Raw genomic sequence first — 16,412 nt, forward strand, 5'->3', positions numbered from 1 at the left:
ATAAATTATCTTTTCTTGGCTGAAAATACCGTGACAGTAGTCCATAGGTAGGAAAATGAGCACCCCCAATCAGTGTCTATTTGAGGAAGAAATGGGGTTTTGTTTTCTTCCAGTGCCTATGGAAGATGGGCCAGCAGCATAGTGCCTGGTAGCAGCCTTTAGGGCTGCTTTAATACAGACACCATGTTGAAGACTGCTCACTGCTGTTTCCTGTTCCCAATGTAAGATGCCATTACCGTGCTGAAGGCGGGCCAGCACTCTTTGCTTGATGATAACTGGGCCACAGTAACCTTTAGCCCTGTGTTACACAGCTCCAAATGAGTGGCCCTCCCACTGTGGCTTTAAATCAGGGTCACCTCCAAGATTTGTCCCCCCCCCTTCCTTGGCAGGGTCAGCAGGGAGCCAGTGGCCTGGTATTGATGGCTTTGTCATTAAGCTTGGACGATGGGGGCCGCTGTTGATTTAACTCCAGGCACTGCCTCTACAATCTTCTTTCAAATTAGGCCATTTTGGCCATCTTATTTGGACGCCTTCACACTAGTAAAAGCCCGGTATCTCCCCAAGTGGTCAGCATTTTTTTTACGAGGGACAGATTTTTATTTCCAGCCCTGCAGCTTCTTAGTTCAGCATTAGAGACTCGACTGGGTTTATTTCGTTCTTCCAAAGAAAAAAGCCCCCAACACCTCCAATATCCAGGCTGGTGGCTTCCCCACTGAGCTACAAGACGACCTTGTTGGCAGAGCACTGCAGACAGAGAGTGCTCACCGGGGAAGGCCACAAGTGCTACGGTGGCCAGGAACGCGCGGTTTCATTAAGCAGCGCTTAGCAGTTAGGGTCTAGCGGTGCCCACGTTAGGCCCCAAGTCTATTTGACAGATGTTTCCATCTTCTCCAGGCAATGTAAATACTGCCCCATGATTTATGGGCAAGAGGGAGGGCAAGTAATTATTTGCTGCTTGCCTCCAGGACACACACCTACTATTCAGTGTTATTAGCCGCAATTGCTTCCAGTCGGCTGCAGATTTTATTCAGTTTAATGTGACCAGGACTTTTTATAACTCTACCTAGTGGGTTTTAGGGTTGGGGTTTGACAGCACAGACCTGGTGAAAGCACCAGAGACTAAACATTATGGAAAGATAAGGTGACCTGAATCTTGCTAACACTGTTGGCTGCTTCTCAAACATGAGTCTTTAATAAGCATTCTGATTTCAAGTTGATTTCTGCCCGCTACGGCCACTGTATTGGATATTTATTAGTGGACTTTAGCATATAATGCTCCCCCCCCCTTTTCTCTATTTAAGGAACATTTTGGAGCTGATTGAATTCTTTGAAGATGACACACGGTTTTACTTGGTCTTTGAGAAATTGCAAGGAGGTATATCTCGTTGAGTATGTGTTTGGACTTTGGATTAAGACCCAGGGTGGTGATCATCCATCATGAATCCCAGAGACTTCTAAAATGAGTCAAGCTAATAAAAAGGATGAAGGACTTAAAAACTGCCCTTGGTTTGGGAGAAGGGAGGCCGGAGGGAAGGAGGATAATTAGCATTTTGCAGAGCTTAGAATGTCACCTGTGTGGGCAGTCTATAAATGCCTTTTCATTATAATAGGAGTCATATATAGATACTGTTAGTGATCAATTTATCAATCCCCTGTTTTGACACATTTACTATTTAACTAAATTAATTATGAAGTGGAAGCTTTGGCTTACATTGTGAAGTCCAGAAAGGCTAAACAGAGGAGAAGAGGGCCGCATTGTTTGGAACACAGACTCAGGATACAGAGGAGGACAAGAACATGCCACCCTTCAGGTAGAAGGAAGATACCCGTCTGCCACCACACTGCTGTCACTGGAATGTACATTTAAGTTACTCTTCTGACCTAGTAAAAGCAAAAACGGCACATTCCCTCCCCTTGGCTCACCCAGCCCTAGGGCACATTCGCAAGGTGAAGTTACAGGAATGTGCAGAGCTGAGTCCAAGGCTCCATGGAGGGGCTTTTAGAAACTAACAAGCTAAACTTAAGTCACATTTATCAGCCACCGTGACCTTGGAAACATCAGTTGGCCTTTTCCAAATGGTATTCTCATCTGTACAGTAGAGCTATTGATAGCGCCTACCTCGTAGGGCCGCTGTGAAGACGGAATGAGATAGTACCTGTGAAATACTTAAGCACCGTGCTGATAGGCACAAAGAGTTCAATGAGGGCTGGCAGGCTGTTAGTAAAACAACTGACTGCTTAGGGACACCTGAGAAGTATGTAGGATAGTATTCTCTGCCTAAAGAATATTGGGCGCAACTGGAGTCCTCTCCAGCCCTATTGCTTAAGGTGTAGCTCTAGTGGTGAAGCCAGACTCTGGGGTTAAAAAGGTTGAGGGTGGGCTCAAGACTACCTGTCCCCCCAACAGCTGGACCACAGTCTTTCTGAAAGGAAGTATGCACAAGCTGGATTTACTAGGCTAAAGTTGTAGCTCCATAACTTGCTAGTGTGTGAGCTTAGGCAAATTGCTTGACCATTTTTGACATGAAGTTGCCCATTCGTAAAATGGCAGTCGGTTCTATTTTGTGCATTTGTGTTGAGATAATGTATTTAAAGAAAATGGAACAGTTCTTGGCACATAGTAAATACTCAATAAATGTTAATCATTGCCAACAAAATTAATGATGACATGTAAAGGAGAATTTTAGGAGGAAAAGCAATCCTGTCTTCTCATATCCCCTACCCCCAGGTTTTTACTCATACGATGAGGGTGGGAGTTTCCACTGGAAGGTCTGTGTTCTCGTCTGGATCTGAGTTCAGACAAAGAGGAGGAAATGTCTCTAAGCGCCCACAGCCCCGTGTGTGCCCACTTTTAATTCCCTTTGGTTCCAGAAGCCAGACCAGCCCCAGTAGCATCAGCATCGTTTTACCTTGTATCTAATTCGTTTTCTGCCTCTGAACTCCGCATGGACAGGCATAGAAGGTAGCGATCTGATTCAGCAGAATTGTGCTGGTCCCGCTGTGCCAAGCACCGCGGTTGGTGCTGGACATTAAGCAGTGCGTGAGCCCTGTGTCCCTACCCCAGACTCGTGCTGTAAGAAGTCATGCTTACCGGAGCCTCCGCCTCCAAAGCCGCTCTTTCTCGTCCCTCTGCTCCCCAGGCTCCATCCTCGCACACATCCAGAAGCGGAAGCACTTCAACGAGCTAGAAGCCAGCAGAGTGGTGCGGGACGTTGCCGCTGCCCTTGACTTCCTGCACACTAAAGGTGATCCAAGCCTCGGCCTTGGGTGGGCAGGCTGGGCTGGCCAGCCTCCAGGTACCACGGTAGAGGTCACAGTCCTGGCAGGGAACCTGTCTAAGAGGTAGCGGAGCTGGCACCTCAAGATTCTGACTTGTTCACTTAGGAAGGTGGCATGACTCCTGGGCTTCACTGAGGAAGGTGGAGGGTGGTCATAGAGTGACAGGACAGAGGTCCAGGGAAAAGAAGGGAGACAAAGACTGGAGTTCACACTGCCCAAAGCATGCGTGGGTCTGTGCGCTGTTGCTCTACGTGGGTGATGTTTCTTTTCTTTTCTTTTTAAATTGATTTGATTTTTTTTAACTATGCATATGTGTGTCTGTGTGGGAGTGCATGCAAGTAATCACTGGTGTCCAAGGAGGCCAAAGGCATCAGATCCCCCTGGAGCTAGACTTACAGGTGGTTATGACCTGCCCGCTGTGGGTGCTGGGACCCACACTTGGGTCTTCTGAAAGAATGATTAATACTCTTAACCATGGAGCCATCTCTCTCCAGCTGCCCAACCCCCTTTTTCTTTACAAATAATGTAAAACTCATAAATGAATGGCCCATTCCCATGTGAGCATTTTAGCATCATTCCTTTTCATCTTTTAAAGCATATCTCCTGGATTTCTCTTCCTCATTGGCCTGATAGGGTATAGTTAGTCTTGTGTATCTGATAATTTAAAAACTTGTGCAGTGAATTAAATCTTTTCACATGTCTGTAAGTCTGTTAGACTACTACATACATTTTTTAACGCTATAGAAAACTGAGTTACCCTCCTGTAACCCTCTTGTGTTCCTTCAGTGGTAACACTCACCCTATGGTGTTATGGTAAGGATTAGGAGAGATGACTGTGTCCTCCATGGTAGTTAACACATTATACTTGTTAGGTGTTAGATGAATTCACTTATGTAATTGTGTGTATCTTCTGTGCATATGTGTGCACACATGTCAGGAACTATACCAGTGTATAGTGATGGGGTCACTGTGCACAGTTCCTGTCATGTATATGCATATATACACAGTACATACAGAAGATGCACACAGTTACGTACACAAAGTCATACATAATAAAGGCTTATAGCAGTGCTGTGTATGTGTGTGTGTGTGTATGTGTGTATATATGTATGTGTGTGTGTGTGTGTATGTGTGTATATATGTATGTGTGTGTGTGTGTGTATGTGTGTATATATGTATGTGTGTATGTGTGTGTGTGTGTATGGCCCCTGGCACAGAGTAGTCCTTTGTTAAATGTTACTTCCTCTACCCTCTCCCACTAGACAAAGAGTTTTTATTTCTAAAATTACTTTCCTTGAAGTAAAGCATTCTGCCTGGTTTGGGCAGGGGAATGGAGGCGGCACAAATAGTTTGAGTTAGCCCTACTCCCTGCACAGCGCTGGCGGTGAGCGCTCAGACCCAGCTGTGGGCGTGCCGTAGATGCCTTCCATTCTGTCAGATCTATATCATAGCCAGGTGTGGCAGGTGAGCAGAGGTTCAGGCTCATTGACTCCTCCTGGCCCCGCAGTGGCTGAAAGTGATCTGCAAACTGCTCGTGTCTATGCTGGAGCCCTGACTTTGCACCTGGGCTGAAAATTCCTAGAAGGGGGTGTCTGTACTTTGAGCAGCATGATGAATGGAAGGGGTTCTGTTTCTGAAAGCTGGGATGCATGCAGGTAACACCTGCCTGACAAAGATTTACAACTGCTCCCCAAGCTGCCTCTGTAGATTGCAAAACTGGGTCACGCTTTTCACGGGAGCATACCTTGGAGGAGGGGTACAGGCAGTTTTATTTTTTATTTATTTATTTATTTACAAGAATGCACTAAAGGGAACAGAGGCCAGTGGTGTCTTAGGAGTTCTGAAGTGCTTGTTACCATCTAGCTGGCCCGCTGCCCGTGTGACTAGAAGTTGGAGGGGATGAAAAACGATTTCCAGCTGAACTTGGCTGTTTTCTAAATAACTTCATGCCGGAAAGATGAATTGGGCAAGAATGGGTCAGCCCCGAAACAAGTTCCCTACTTTTAAATACTGGACACACTGCAGCTTAACCTCTGGGAAATGAACCAGAGCAGCTGGATGGCTGGTGCATTCGCTCAGGCAGACCCATTATTACAGCCCGGCTCCCTGAGTTCTCAGGCCGAGGCACAGATGGGCCATGGACACCTATTTGGAGAGTAAGGCTCCATGTGCAGCTTGTGATCTTCTGTGGGAGCACTTGCCATAATGGAAAATATCCTTCACTTTTAGTATGGTGAGCGGTAGCCTGACTCAATTTGTGCAGGCCGGGCTGAGTTGCTCTGGGTTCTCATTCAATTAGGTGACTGATGAAGTTACTTAGCCTGCTGGAGCTCAGCTGTTTCTTCTCTAGTGAAGTGACTTAAGAAGTCTGGGCCTGGCCTGTTATAGGGAATTGGAAGGCTGCCTGAGAAGATGATCATCCAGGGAGTCTGAGTGTGGCAGGTTCGCTTTCTCCTCGCTCTGTAGAAGCAGCCAGCTGTCTGGCTCTTGTTCCGTCTTCCAGGCCTGTGTCTCAGTGCTGTGTGTGCTGTGTGCCCAGTGGCAGGTAGGGAGGGAAGAATTCTGTGTTCTCTGCCAGAAACACCATGGCCTCATTTGTTGACTCTGTCCCTTTCTATGTTTAGAAGATATTTTTCCCCCAGGTGCCTTCTTGGCCATTTCAGCAAAATTTAACCCCATCTTGGGTCAGCCACTATTTGCCAGGCCTCTGCAGGAAGTCTGGCCCAAACACTGGGGTGTCTGTCTCTAAAGAACAGCATGCTCTGTCAAAGCTTTGCTGCAGACAGGGCAGCCACAACAGACGTGCCATGCCGAGCAGGTGAGAAGGGACTTCAAGAAGCCTTGGGAGAATCACAGGCTAACACGTGGTCCTCTGAGCGTTCTAGGAGTCACACTGGAGGAATCTTTTTCTAAAATCAGTTGCACAAGAAGAAATGAGGTAGAGCCACCCATGCCCCCAAGATACTCTCAAACAAGGCACTAATTATTTCTGCATCGCTGTCCCAAGCCTTGCCATCTGCGGGGCTGTCTGCTCTGCTTCGTGTCAGGTGGCACAGTGAAGAACTCGCTGTTGTCGTCGCCGCAGTGCTGAAAGTAGGCTGGCTGGGATTCATCTGGCGCTTCTGATCCCTGCCAGACTCCTAAAGCCGCCACTTCAAAAGAACTTGCAAAAAGCAACTGTGCTTTCTGTGTGTGTCTCTGGTCACTGCTGCCTCCTGCAGCTCGTTGATTTTTTAATGTACCATAATTGGGAATTAATCTGCGAACAACAGCATTTGGGAAAAATTAATTGCGTGTGGAATGTTTGATAATTATGTGCATGTGTTAACCCCTTCTTTGCTGTTTGTCACTCTAGGCATTGCTCACCGTGATCTGAAGCCAGAAAATATACTGTGTGAATCTCCAGAAAAGGTACTCAGGGCCTGGTTTGGGGTATTACAGTTCATGTGAATCAGGAGTGCCTCCCTGATTCAATGCAGGGAGTTAGAAGTTCCCCTGACCAAGAACCAGGTTCAGCTTATTATTATGAATACATGAGAATGTTGTACCTAACATGGGATGTTCCCACATTCCTGCTAGATGTGGCAGCTCACATCTGTAATCCCAGCACTCAGGAGGCTGAAACAGGAGGGTCACCATGAGTTCAAAGCCAGCCTTAGCTACTATAGAATGAGAACCTGTCTAAAATGACCCACAAAAACACCAAAAAAAATTCCAGGTAGTTAGTCTTTGTGCCTTTTTGATCTTATCGTCTGTATAATTGGCTTCAGCCTGAGAGCTCGTAAAACATGTGAGCCTTGCACAACATTAATATTTCCTATCCCAGTGCTTCAGAGTAGTTTTGTATGAGTCAGAGACAACTAAAAAAAAATGTTCTTTTATGTGCCTGTGTCTCTGCCCATAAATGCTAATTATGGTATGGTATTATGTGTCCACAATTAGAGCTAATAGCTAGGAACTCTTCTTGATAAGAGTTTGTTTCTATTTCTATCTCCAAAGGTGCTCATTAATAGTAAAACATCAATGCTGTGTTGAACAGTGCACCCTATGTAAACATTACCTTAGCCCATCCACTAGTAGATGGAAATGTTTGCTTTTCCATAAGAGTCTATGGACTTAACAAATTCTGTGTTAGAAGAGGTTGATAGTACCAGTAGTCCACATCTACAGCTTCATGTGTGTGCATGCATGTACTTATGCAAGAACAGTTCGCCTGGGTGCAGAAGCTTTAGCTCATGGCTAAGGGATGGCTGGAAGTCAATGTCTGAGTCAGTCCATTACACACAGTTCTTTGTGGGGATGCTAATGTATTAGCTCAAGTAAAATTTTGTGACTTCTGCTGGTTTTGGAAATGCACACCTTTAATCCCAGCACTGAAGGGGTAGAGGCAGGTGGATCTCCATGAGTACCAGGCCAGCCTGATCCACATAGTGAGTTCCAGGACAGCCAGGCCTACATAGAATCTGTCTCAGGGGGGAAAAAAAAAGATTTTGTGGTGACTGTGACTTCCTTTCAGTGGTTCTGGCACACACCTTCATAATGTATCATTACTATGATCATTAATAAAAATTACAGCTAACATTTCAAATATTCACAGTGTACCAGGCATCTATGCTTATTTAGTATTTACAAAACATCTTAAGATAGATATCACTAGCATCTTCATTTTATGGATGAAGAAACTGACTCTCAGAAAGGTCTTTTTAAAAACCTACACAAAATCATTCCATGGCAAATGGAAAAGCCTGGACAAACACTAAGGTAACCTGGCCCTAGAGCCCATGGGTGCTCAGAACTTCCCATTACTGCCTCTGACTTACAATGCGTTTTCAGCTTCTCTGTTTCATTTGTTCCCCATAGTACATGTTTATTGCTCCTTTTTATGGTTAAAAAAAAAAAACCTAAATTTTAAGAGAGGCTAAATGTCAAAAGGCATTATCAAGAAACAGAAGAGATAACTTAAATAACGAGAGAAAATATTTGAAAGCCATTTATCTGATAAAGGTTTAACGTCCAGAATACATAAAGGCCTCCTAAAACTCTACAACAGAGTGGCAGCTCAATTCTGAAATGGTCAGAGGACTTGAGGAAGTAGACTTTACCCCAAGAACATTTGCAGATGGCTTGCAAGCACATGAAAAGATGCTCTGAATCCTTCGTTGTTAGTGAACTGCAGACCGAAGTGACGGACACTACTATACACCTACTAGATTGGCTATATTTTTTAATAGAAAATGATTAGGGATGGTGAGGATGTGGGAAAGTTGGAATCTTCATACATTGCTGGTACTGTGAAATGTGGGAAACAGTTTGGCAGATCCTCCAAAGGCTAAGCGCAGAAACAGGGTATGACTCAGCGGTTCTCCTAGGTATGTGCTCAAAATTGAAAAGAGAAACTGGAACAGGTATTCGTGTGCTAACCTATATAGCAATATTATTCATAGTAGCCTCTGTGGAAACAACCCTGTGTCCATCAATAGAAAGATAAACATAATTGATCTCTACATACAAAGGGTTATTACTTAGCCTTAAAACAGAATGAAGTTCTGATCCCTGCTTTAACATACATCAATCTTGAAAACATTTATGGCAGGACTGGAGATACGGCAGTGTGGGGGGGTACTAACCTAGCATGCACAAGGCCTAGGGTTCCATTCCCAGCACTGCCCAAAACAACAGTGAAAACATTTACATTAAGTGAAAGGAGTACATATACAAATATGTATGTCCCAGTTACGTGAAATATCTAAAACAGACCAATTAATCAAGACAGAAGTAAGCTGGAGGGGTCAAAAATGGGCAGTAATTGCTAGAGTTTAGTTCTCACTTAGAAGGATGGAAGAATTTTGGAAACTGATGGTGGTAATGGTGTATATAATTGATGCCACTAGGCTGTAATTTAAGAATTGCTAAAACAGCCAGGCAGTGGTGGTGCACACCTTTAATCCCAGCACTTGGGAGGCAGAGCCAGGCAGATCTCTGTGAGTTCAAGCTCTACAGAGCAAGATCCAGGACAGGCACCAAAACTACACAGAGAAACCCTGTCTTGGAAAAAAAAAAAAAAGAATTACTAAAACAGGGAGGTGTGATACATGCCTTTAACCCAGCACTCAGGAAACAGACGCAGGCAGTCTCTGTGAGTTTGAGGTCAGCCTGGTCTACATAGTGAGTTCAGGACAACCAGACTATGTAGAGAGTCCCTGTTGCAGAGGGCAAGGAGGAAGGGAACAAAGCTATGATAAAAAAAAAGAGGGGGGATCATAATAAGGTCACAGCAATCTTAACACCATCTAGTTCAGCTCCTCCTCCCTTGGGAAATAAGAGAGTACAGGGAAGAGGAGAGCTTGGAGTCCATCCTCGGGTGCCTGGCTAACCCAAGGACAGTAAATATGGCCTGGCAGATAGAGCAGCTGCTGTTGGCAGCCAAACCCCTGTTCGTCATGCTGCTGTCCCCACGACCTCTGGCTTCTTATGACAACTCCTGGATTCTGTCTTCCTTTGCAGGTGTCTCCAGTGAAAATTTGTGACTTTGACTTGGGCAGTGGGGTGAAACTGAACAACTCCTGCACACCCATAACCACACCAGAGCTGACGACTCCAGTACGTATGCCTAGTATGTGCCCCTGCTACTGTATGGTGGAACATCTGAATCTGAGACACCCTGGACAGAGGGATAGGAAAGGAAATCCTAGGTAGCACTTCTCAGGCTTAAATGGTCCTTTGGCTCTCAAGCCAATCCCCACCCAGTTGCTAATGAAACTGCCATTGGAGCTTTCATTTGGGGTGCGTCCCCTCTGCCAAAGAAGAGTCCATTGTCTCCACAAATACAGACTGCATCCTCTCTCTTGTCCCAAATACAAACAGACACTGCACAGCCCGCCCTATTGCATGGAAACTGTGGAGAGCCCGTAAACCCCTTCTCCCTGGTTATCCCCTTGTGGTAGAGGATAGGAGCAATCAACGCCCCCAGGAAAGTACATAATTCACGCTGTGGGAAAACTGTGCGGTCCCAGGCCACATGCACAGAAGATCACTTGTCCTATTGCTTCTCCCCCTTCACATTTCATATTTCAAATGGTAGCACTGGGAGCTGCTTCTCCGGAAGACATCTCCCCCACATCCTTAATATGCTGTAATTAGGATGATTCTTTGGAGATTTGCATGCTTCATCAGTGAATGTTCCTAATAGCCTTTTTTTTTAAAGACTTGCCTTTAAATATGCTTATATTGTATCTTATTCTAAGCAACATTATTAGCAATGTTTCTATGTCGGCATCCAATATATAGCACTCGCTTGTTCTGGAATTCATTAACTCTCGTTGCCAGTAACAGAAAATATTATCTGTTCTTGAGAGCACTCACCATCTTCTAACCAAATCAGTGGTAGGGTAGAGGGGTGGGTAGGAGTGGGTGAGCCTGAAATGATGAGGGAGAAGCAAGAGGCATGTGTTCCATTCGTCTCTCCAGTCTTCTGTGCCAGGCCTGGGAGGATCCTGGCCCGAGACCGCCGTGGCTACGCCGCTGTCCATCCTGAGCCTTTTTTATCTTCCTTAAAGGGCAGGGAGACTGGACATTTCATCAGAGCTCTTCAAGATTCTATAGAAGTAAATCTCCCCAGATTACACCCCCACACACACACCGTGCCATTCTTGGCATTTAAGTGTATACATACAGGGTCTGCTTTATAGAGAGATGAGGTGGGGAGGCCCTCCTGGGGCTCCAAGACTGTAACTTAGAGTAACTAAGACTGTAACTAAGTTACAAGACAGTAACTTAGAGTTGGCCATGTGAGCCACAGGGGATGACACCTCAGCTGGTTTCTCTTGTGTCTCTGGAGTACTGATGAGTCCTGCAGCTTTCGCAAGGACTTCTGTCTGTGACTCCGACTCTTCATCCTCTTGCCTGAATTACGTTTTACACTTTGCCTTCTGCTCACCTGTGAACTCACCCTCTCTCTTTGCCATCTCCCCTTCCCATGCCCTTACCCTACAGTGCGGCTCTGCAGAGTATATGGCACCCGAGGTGGTGGAGGTCTTTAGGGACGAGGCCACTTTCTATGACAAGCGCTGTGACCTATGGAGCCTGGGTGTGGTCCTCTACATCATGCTGAGTGGCTACCCCCCCTTTGTAGGTCACTGTGGGGCTGACTGTGGCTGGGACCGGGGAGAGGTTTGCAGGGTGTGCCAGGTAAGTGCTGCCAGGGCCTCACTGGGCATAGGTGGAGGTCAGGGTGGTGGTGGGGTGGGTACCAAACAGATTTAGGATAGGAGACTGCCCCATCTGGGAGAGGTTTTGGTGCCCTCTTCTGGTAGGAAAGCCAAAGGTAAAAGAGAGATAGACGTTCAGGCGGCTGACATTCTGGGGGAGGGTTGTTGAGAATAGCAAACCTAAACAGACCCTAGTATGTCTGGTCCAGGGGAAGAGACAAGAACTGTAGGTAGGACAAGCACAGACCAAGACATGGAGGCATGAAACTACTGCATGTATACAGCAGGAAGGAGACGGGTAGCATGCTGGCGGTGGTGGGAGGTTGCCAGGAGCCAGGAATGAGAGTCTATGGATGATATTTACACATCACCTCTCCTGTCCTACAAGTAGCATAGCCATTTTGGCCTTCTGAGGTCATTGCGTATCACTGTGGGACCTGGGAGAGATTTAGGAAGGAGGCTCTGTCTGTGGCGTTCTCAAACCATGAGCATCACTTGTAGTAGAGTTGGAGCCAGGGTGACCAGATCAGCAGCAGCATCTCCTGCCTATCCCTGGCCAATGTGATCTCAGAAGGAACTCTCTCTGCCTAGAACAAGCTATTTGAGAGCATCCAGGAAGGCAAATACGAGTTTCCCGACAAGGACTGGGCTCATATCTCCAATGAGGCCAAAGATCTCATCTCTAAGCTCCTGGTTCGAGATGCGAAGCAAAGACTCAGCGCTGCCCAAGTTCTTCAGCACCCGTGGGTACAAGGGGTGAGTGACCACAGGATGGGTGGCATGAGATCTCACTGGCCTACCAGAGATATCACAAGGAAGCTCTCACCCCAGACAGTGTGGCTGCCCCAGACTGGGGATACGGAAGACAGCAGCTTCCGCCATTGTATGGTAGAAGGAGCTGACTCCTGGCTCAGACCTGTGGCATGCCAAAGATTTGCCTCTAACCTTGGCCACAGACCAAACCCCTAAAGCCCTCTGAGGATCTGACACATGGGTCCCTCTCTTAGCAGAGGAACCCATCCCAGGAAGCAGTCTGGAGTTGCCATTCCGGGTCTATGGTATAAAATTTTATTAGCTAAGAGCTCTCAGAGGCAAGCAAGGTCCTGCAGCTTATGTGGTTGCACTAGGGTCATGTGATTCTCCTTGCAGCTAGCTGGGTGTCAGGGTGCAGGGGTCTAAAAGGCAAATGGTAGTGTTTTCCATGAGTTCAGGAGCCGAGTCCTCACTGTACAACTTTAAATCCTTCACGGGCAGTCACAGTAAGAAGTCTCTGTGTCCTTGGTCTGCCAGACCCTAACCAGCCTCTGTCACCCCGCCACTGGAAGGAGGCAAGCATTGCCAGCCCAGAGTGATGTCAGGGAGGCTCAGTAGCTAACTCTCATGTACTGCATGTCAGAGCCAAGCAGTACAGAGGTGGGTAGGGCCCAGGCCTGTCTCCCCCTCCAGTGGAGGGAGGTAGACCTTGTGCAACGGATGCTGTGGAAAGTGCTAGGGACAAAGAGCAGCAAGGCCTCTGCTGAGCTGGGGGGGAGAGTGGCAGGGAAAGTGACCTTTGAACTGGGTCTCAGAGGACCATTGAGACGTTACCAGGAAAGGGGGACCGAGGCAGCTGTGACTTCCGAGTGTACCTTTCTTGCTCACTCGTCTCCTCGGAGGGCCAAGTCCTGCAGCCAGCATAGCCAAGTCCCTGTGCTGGGCCAAGCGCCTGTAGTAACCTGCCCCTCTGCTGGCCTGGGTGGGGGCAGCTCTTGGAAGACGGGAGCAGCGTTACCCACCATCTGTCCTTCCCCTTCTAGCAAGCTCCAGAAAGGGGACTCCCCACGCCGCAAGTCCTCCAGAGGTAAATGCTTCCATCTCACCCGCTGCCCTCTCACCTTGGCCTTGACTCTCCCTCCGGTCCTCAGCCATGTACGGGACATGGGCCCATCTTCAGGCTCTGATGCCCTCCCTCTCCAGAGAGTTCTCGGACCACTTCTCAGTTCTCACCAATCTCCACACAGATCTCTCTTTCTCTCAGCTTCATCTCAGTCTCTCTTTGCAGGAAAACCCCTGTTTTCTACCCAGTTGAATGTGACTGTTAATCACCATTTACACCCCAAAGATGGTCCTTATCTGTGGATCATTCTCTCAGGAGGGTCTTGCCCCTAGCATTGGTAAAAGGAAAAGGAATCGGGGCCACTGTAAGGCAGAGGGGCAAGTTGTCACATATACTGTTGGGCACACAGGAATGATTATGGCTTCTATGTCTTAAATGCTCACCACATGTTCGGTGTGGTACTAATGGTATTCCATACACAATCATTTGTAGCTCAAAGACCAGAGTCCACGCTGAGAAATGTAGTGAGAGAACTGCAGTTCTAGCTGAGGGCATAGTCCAGGGGTAGCCCGTGAGCTTAGCATCAACAAGGCCCAGCACTAAAAACAGGAAAGAGACAAGAAATACAATTTTGTCACATACAAACATCAGAGATGACACTGGGTGATATAATCATGTGCACATGTCAGCAACCGAAATGCCACACAGTGGGTGACTGTGCTGTATCCATAGTCTTTACAACAAATTTAAGTTTTCCAGTCCCCGTTTTAGAGGTGGAAAGGTAAGACTCAGCGGGCTCAGGTTAACTTGTGCTGGGACCCATTGCAGCTGTAGGTAAATTCCTACCAAGCTCTACCCATAGAGCCGGAGCTAAGCTGGACAGAAACCCCCTTAGGGACCCAGCCTCGGGCAAACCCATGTTCAGCATCCACGAGGCTCTGGACCACTGCAGCTCTTAGGAGGAACTATCCACAATAGTCTCCTTTTGCGCACCCCAGGCTGCTTCCAAGTGCCAAACCCTGGGTCCCTCTTAGATGATTATTCAACAGACCCAAAGCGTCTGGCCGATTCTGGCTCTGAGCTGGGTTCTAGGAGCACAGAGATAATAAATAGCACAGGCCCTGTACAGAGCCCCTGCCTACGGGGAGAAGGAGACCAGTGCAGCATCTTGGCTTGGGAAGAGCTGGGACAATGGTAGAGCCTGGAGGTAGGTGGGTTCTCTGAGAAGAGGCCATTTGCCCTGACTCTCCAGCCCAGGAGCCTCAATGGCCATTCTCATCTTAGTCCAGCAAGGTTCCAAACCCAGGCAGAGCTGCTTTGGAGAGAGCAGCTGACCCAGGCAAATCGGCTGGATTGTAGGACCCAGCTGTGAGTGGGTGCATCTGCGAGCCTGCCTGCCTGCCTGATCTCAATCCTGCTGCCCTCTTCTCCATGCCTTCCCCGGCCCCTACAGAAACAGCAGCACCATGGACCTGACACTCTTTGCAGCTGAGGCCATTGCCCTTAATCGCCAGCTGTCTCAGCATGAGGAGAACGAACTGGCTGAGGAACCTGAGGCCCTTGCTGAGGGCTTCTGCTCCATGAAGCTGTCCCCTCCTTCCAAATCTCGCCTGGCACGAAGGCGAGCCCTGGCCCAGGCTGGACGAGGCAGCCATGCAAACCCATGTTCAACACCTATGGGGCTCTGAACCACTGCAGGCACATCTTGTAGGCCTGCCCAGGCAATGCCCCCTGGAAACCTGTGAGGTCAAAGTACGAAGCAAGCAGAGGGACCTGCCCCGCAGCTCCAAGCAGGCCTTTTCCATCCACAAAGGCTTCGGTGGGTTCCCACCCATCCCCCCATTTCCCTTGGGTCCTTAGAGGAAAAAGCTTTTTCCACAGGGGTTGTCTTTGAAAAGGAAAGCAATCACTTGTCACTTTGCATAATCGCCTGCAGCAGGAACATCTCTTCGCTGGGCTCCAAGTGCTCCCTGTGTGCAGATCCCGGATCCAGCTTGCGGTGGGGGCTGCTGGGGCTGCAGCCTTCAGGGAGCCAGCGTCCAGGAGCTGACAGAGGCTGCCGACACACATGCCTCTTTCCTCCCTGCACTGTCACCTTCTGGCAATCCTCCCACCTTCCTCTGTCCTACAGACGTCCTCGCCGCCTGTCCTCTCCCTGGCTGAGCAAAGCCATCCCCTCAATTGAGGAAGGGCAGGGAGCCAGATCCGTCTTCCAGTCTGTAGCACAGAGAAGCACATAATCTTTCTTTGCCGTGACCGAAATGTATTCCTCATTTATCATCCTCTCCCATGTTTGGGATTGCTGCTGGAGTCAGTATTATTTCTCTTTTTAAAAATATGTTTGCTTTTTTAACCATGTTCTTCCAGCAATCATAGAACTTCAAACTCCCACTGCAAGCCCGTGGACTTCCCCAAGCGGGATATCCATGTGCTCTGGTTTTAATCCCCTTTTCCCTACAGTCCCAACTGATTTTAAACTGTTACTATGGCGAACACTCGAGAGATGGTGTCTTCGTCCGCTGCTGCCTTCTCCCAGGTCTTTTATGGAGATGGGCACAAACCCAAGGCACTTAGACTGCTGTGTCCAAGATGAAGCTAGGTGACAGGCAGCCCAGCTGCCCCGCTCTAAGGAATGCTGTGCCCACTGCCTCAGACATGGGGGTGCAGCCACTGTCACATACTACGCCGTGGAGTCGCATAAAGAAGACAGATCTGTGTATGTGACACACACGTTAGTCAGCCACAATCACCAAATTCTGTCATAACTTGTGCTTGTTTTAATAAATAATTTTAAACTCCAGCTGTGGCAGCCTTGGTGATCCTTCTTCAGCTGCAGACTTGAAGAGGAGGCAGGCCTCCGGGATGGGGCCGAGCTTAGTGAGGTTATGGGAAGGATCCCCAAATATAATAGCACGTTTGATCCACAAGGTGAGATGGAGACCTTTGTTTTTCTGTTTGTAGATGAGGAAATGAAATCCATCAAACACCACTTCTCCAATAAACGACTGCTTTTTAAGGGCTATGTGTCAAGAAGAGGCTGTGGTTGGGTCAGTAACCATCACACAAGCAGGCTTCCAAAGGAGCTGTAGCAGATGGCCCTACCCACCCAT

General features: G+C 47.8%; 1 protein-coding gene across 10 annotated transcripts in view; it reads left to right on the plus strand.

Annotated features, from left to right (window-relative positions):
- Mknk1 (MAPK interacting serine/threonine kinase 1) overlaps nucleotides 1-16,102 on the plus strand; it is a 40,806-nt gene extending 24,704 nt beyond the window's left edge. For 6 of the 10 annotated variants that reach the window (XM_006986597.3, XM_006986598.3, XM_076564804.1 and 3 more), the window contains 8 exons: nucleotides 1,302-1,375; nucleotides 3,141-3,245; nucleotides 6,635-6,690; nucleotides 9,784-9,879; nucleotides 11,272-11,466; nucleotides 12,078-12,242; nucleotides 13,283-13,326; nucleotides 14,756-16,102. In XM_006986597.3, the coding sequence (XP_006986659.1) occupies nucleotides 1,302-1,375; nucleotides 3,141-3,245; nucleotides 6,635-6,690; nucleotides 9,784-9,879; nucleotides 11,272-11,466; nucleotides 12,078-12,242; nucleotides 13,283-13,326; nucleotides 14,756-14,990 (970 nt within the window). In that variant the 3' untranslated portion in view covers nucleotides 14,991-16,102. The remainder of the gene's footprint in view (nucleotides 1-1,301; nucleotides 1,376-3,140; nucleotides 3,246-6,634; nucleotides 6,691-9,783; nucleotides 9,880-11,271; nucleotides 11,467-12,077; nucleotides 12,243-13,282; nucleotides 13,327-14,755) is intronic. The other 4 variants (XM_076564807.1, XM_076564808.1, XM_006986599.3 and 1 more) reach the window with 3 other exon arrangements.
- Nucleotides 16,103-16,412: the final 310 nt, after the last annotated feature.

This window comes from Peromyscus maniculatus, chromosome 2 (assembly GCF_049852395.1).
Source record: "Peromyscus maniculatus bairdii isolate BWxNUB_F1_BW_parent chromosome 2, HU_Pman_BW_mat_3.1, whole genome shotgun sequence".
Lineage (NCBI taxonomy): Eukaryota > Metazoa > Chordata > Mammalia > Rodentia > Cricetidae > Peromyscus > Peromyscus maniculatus.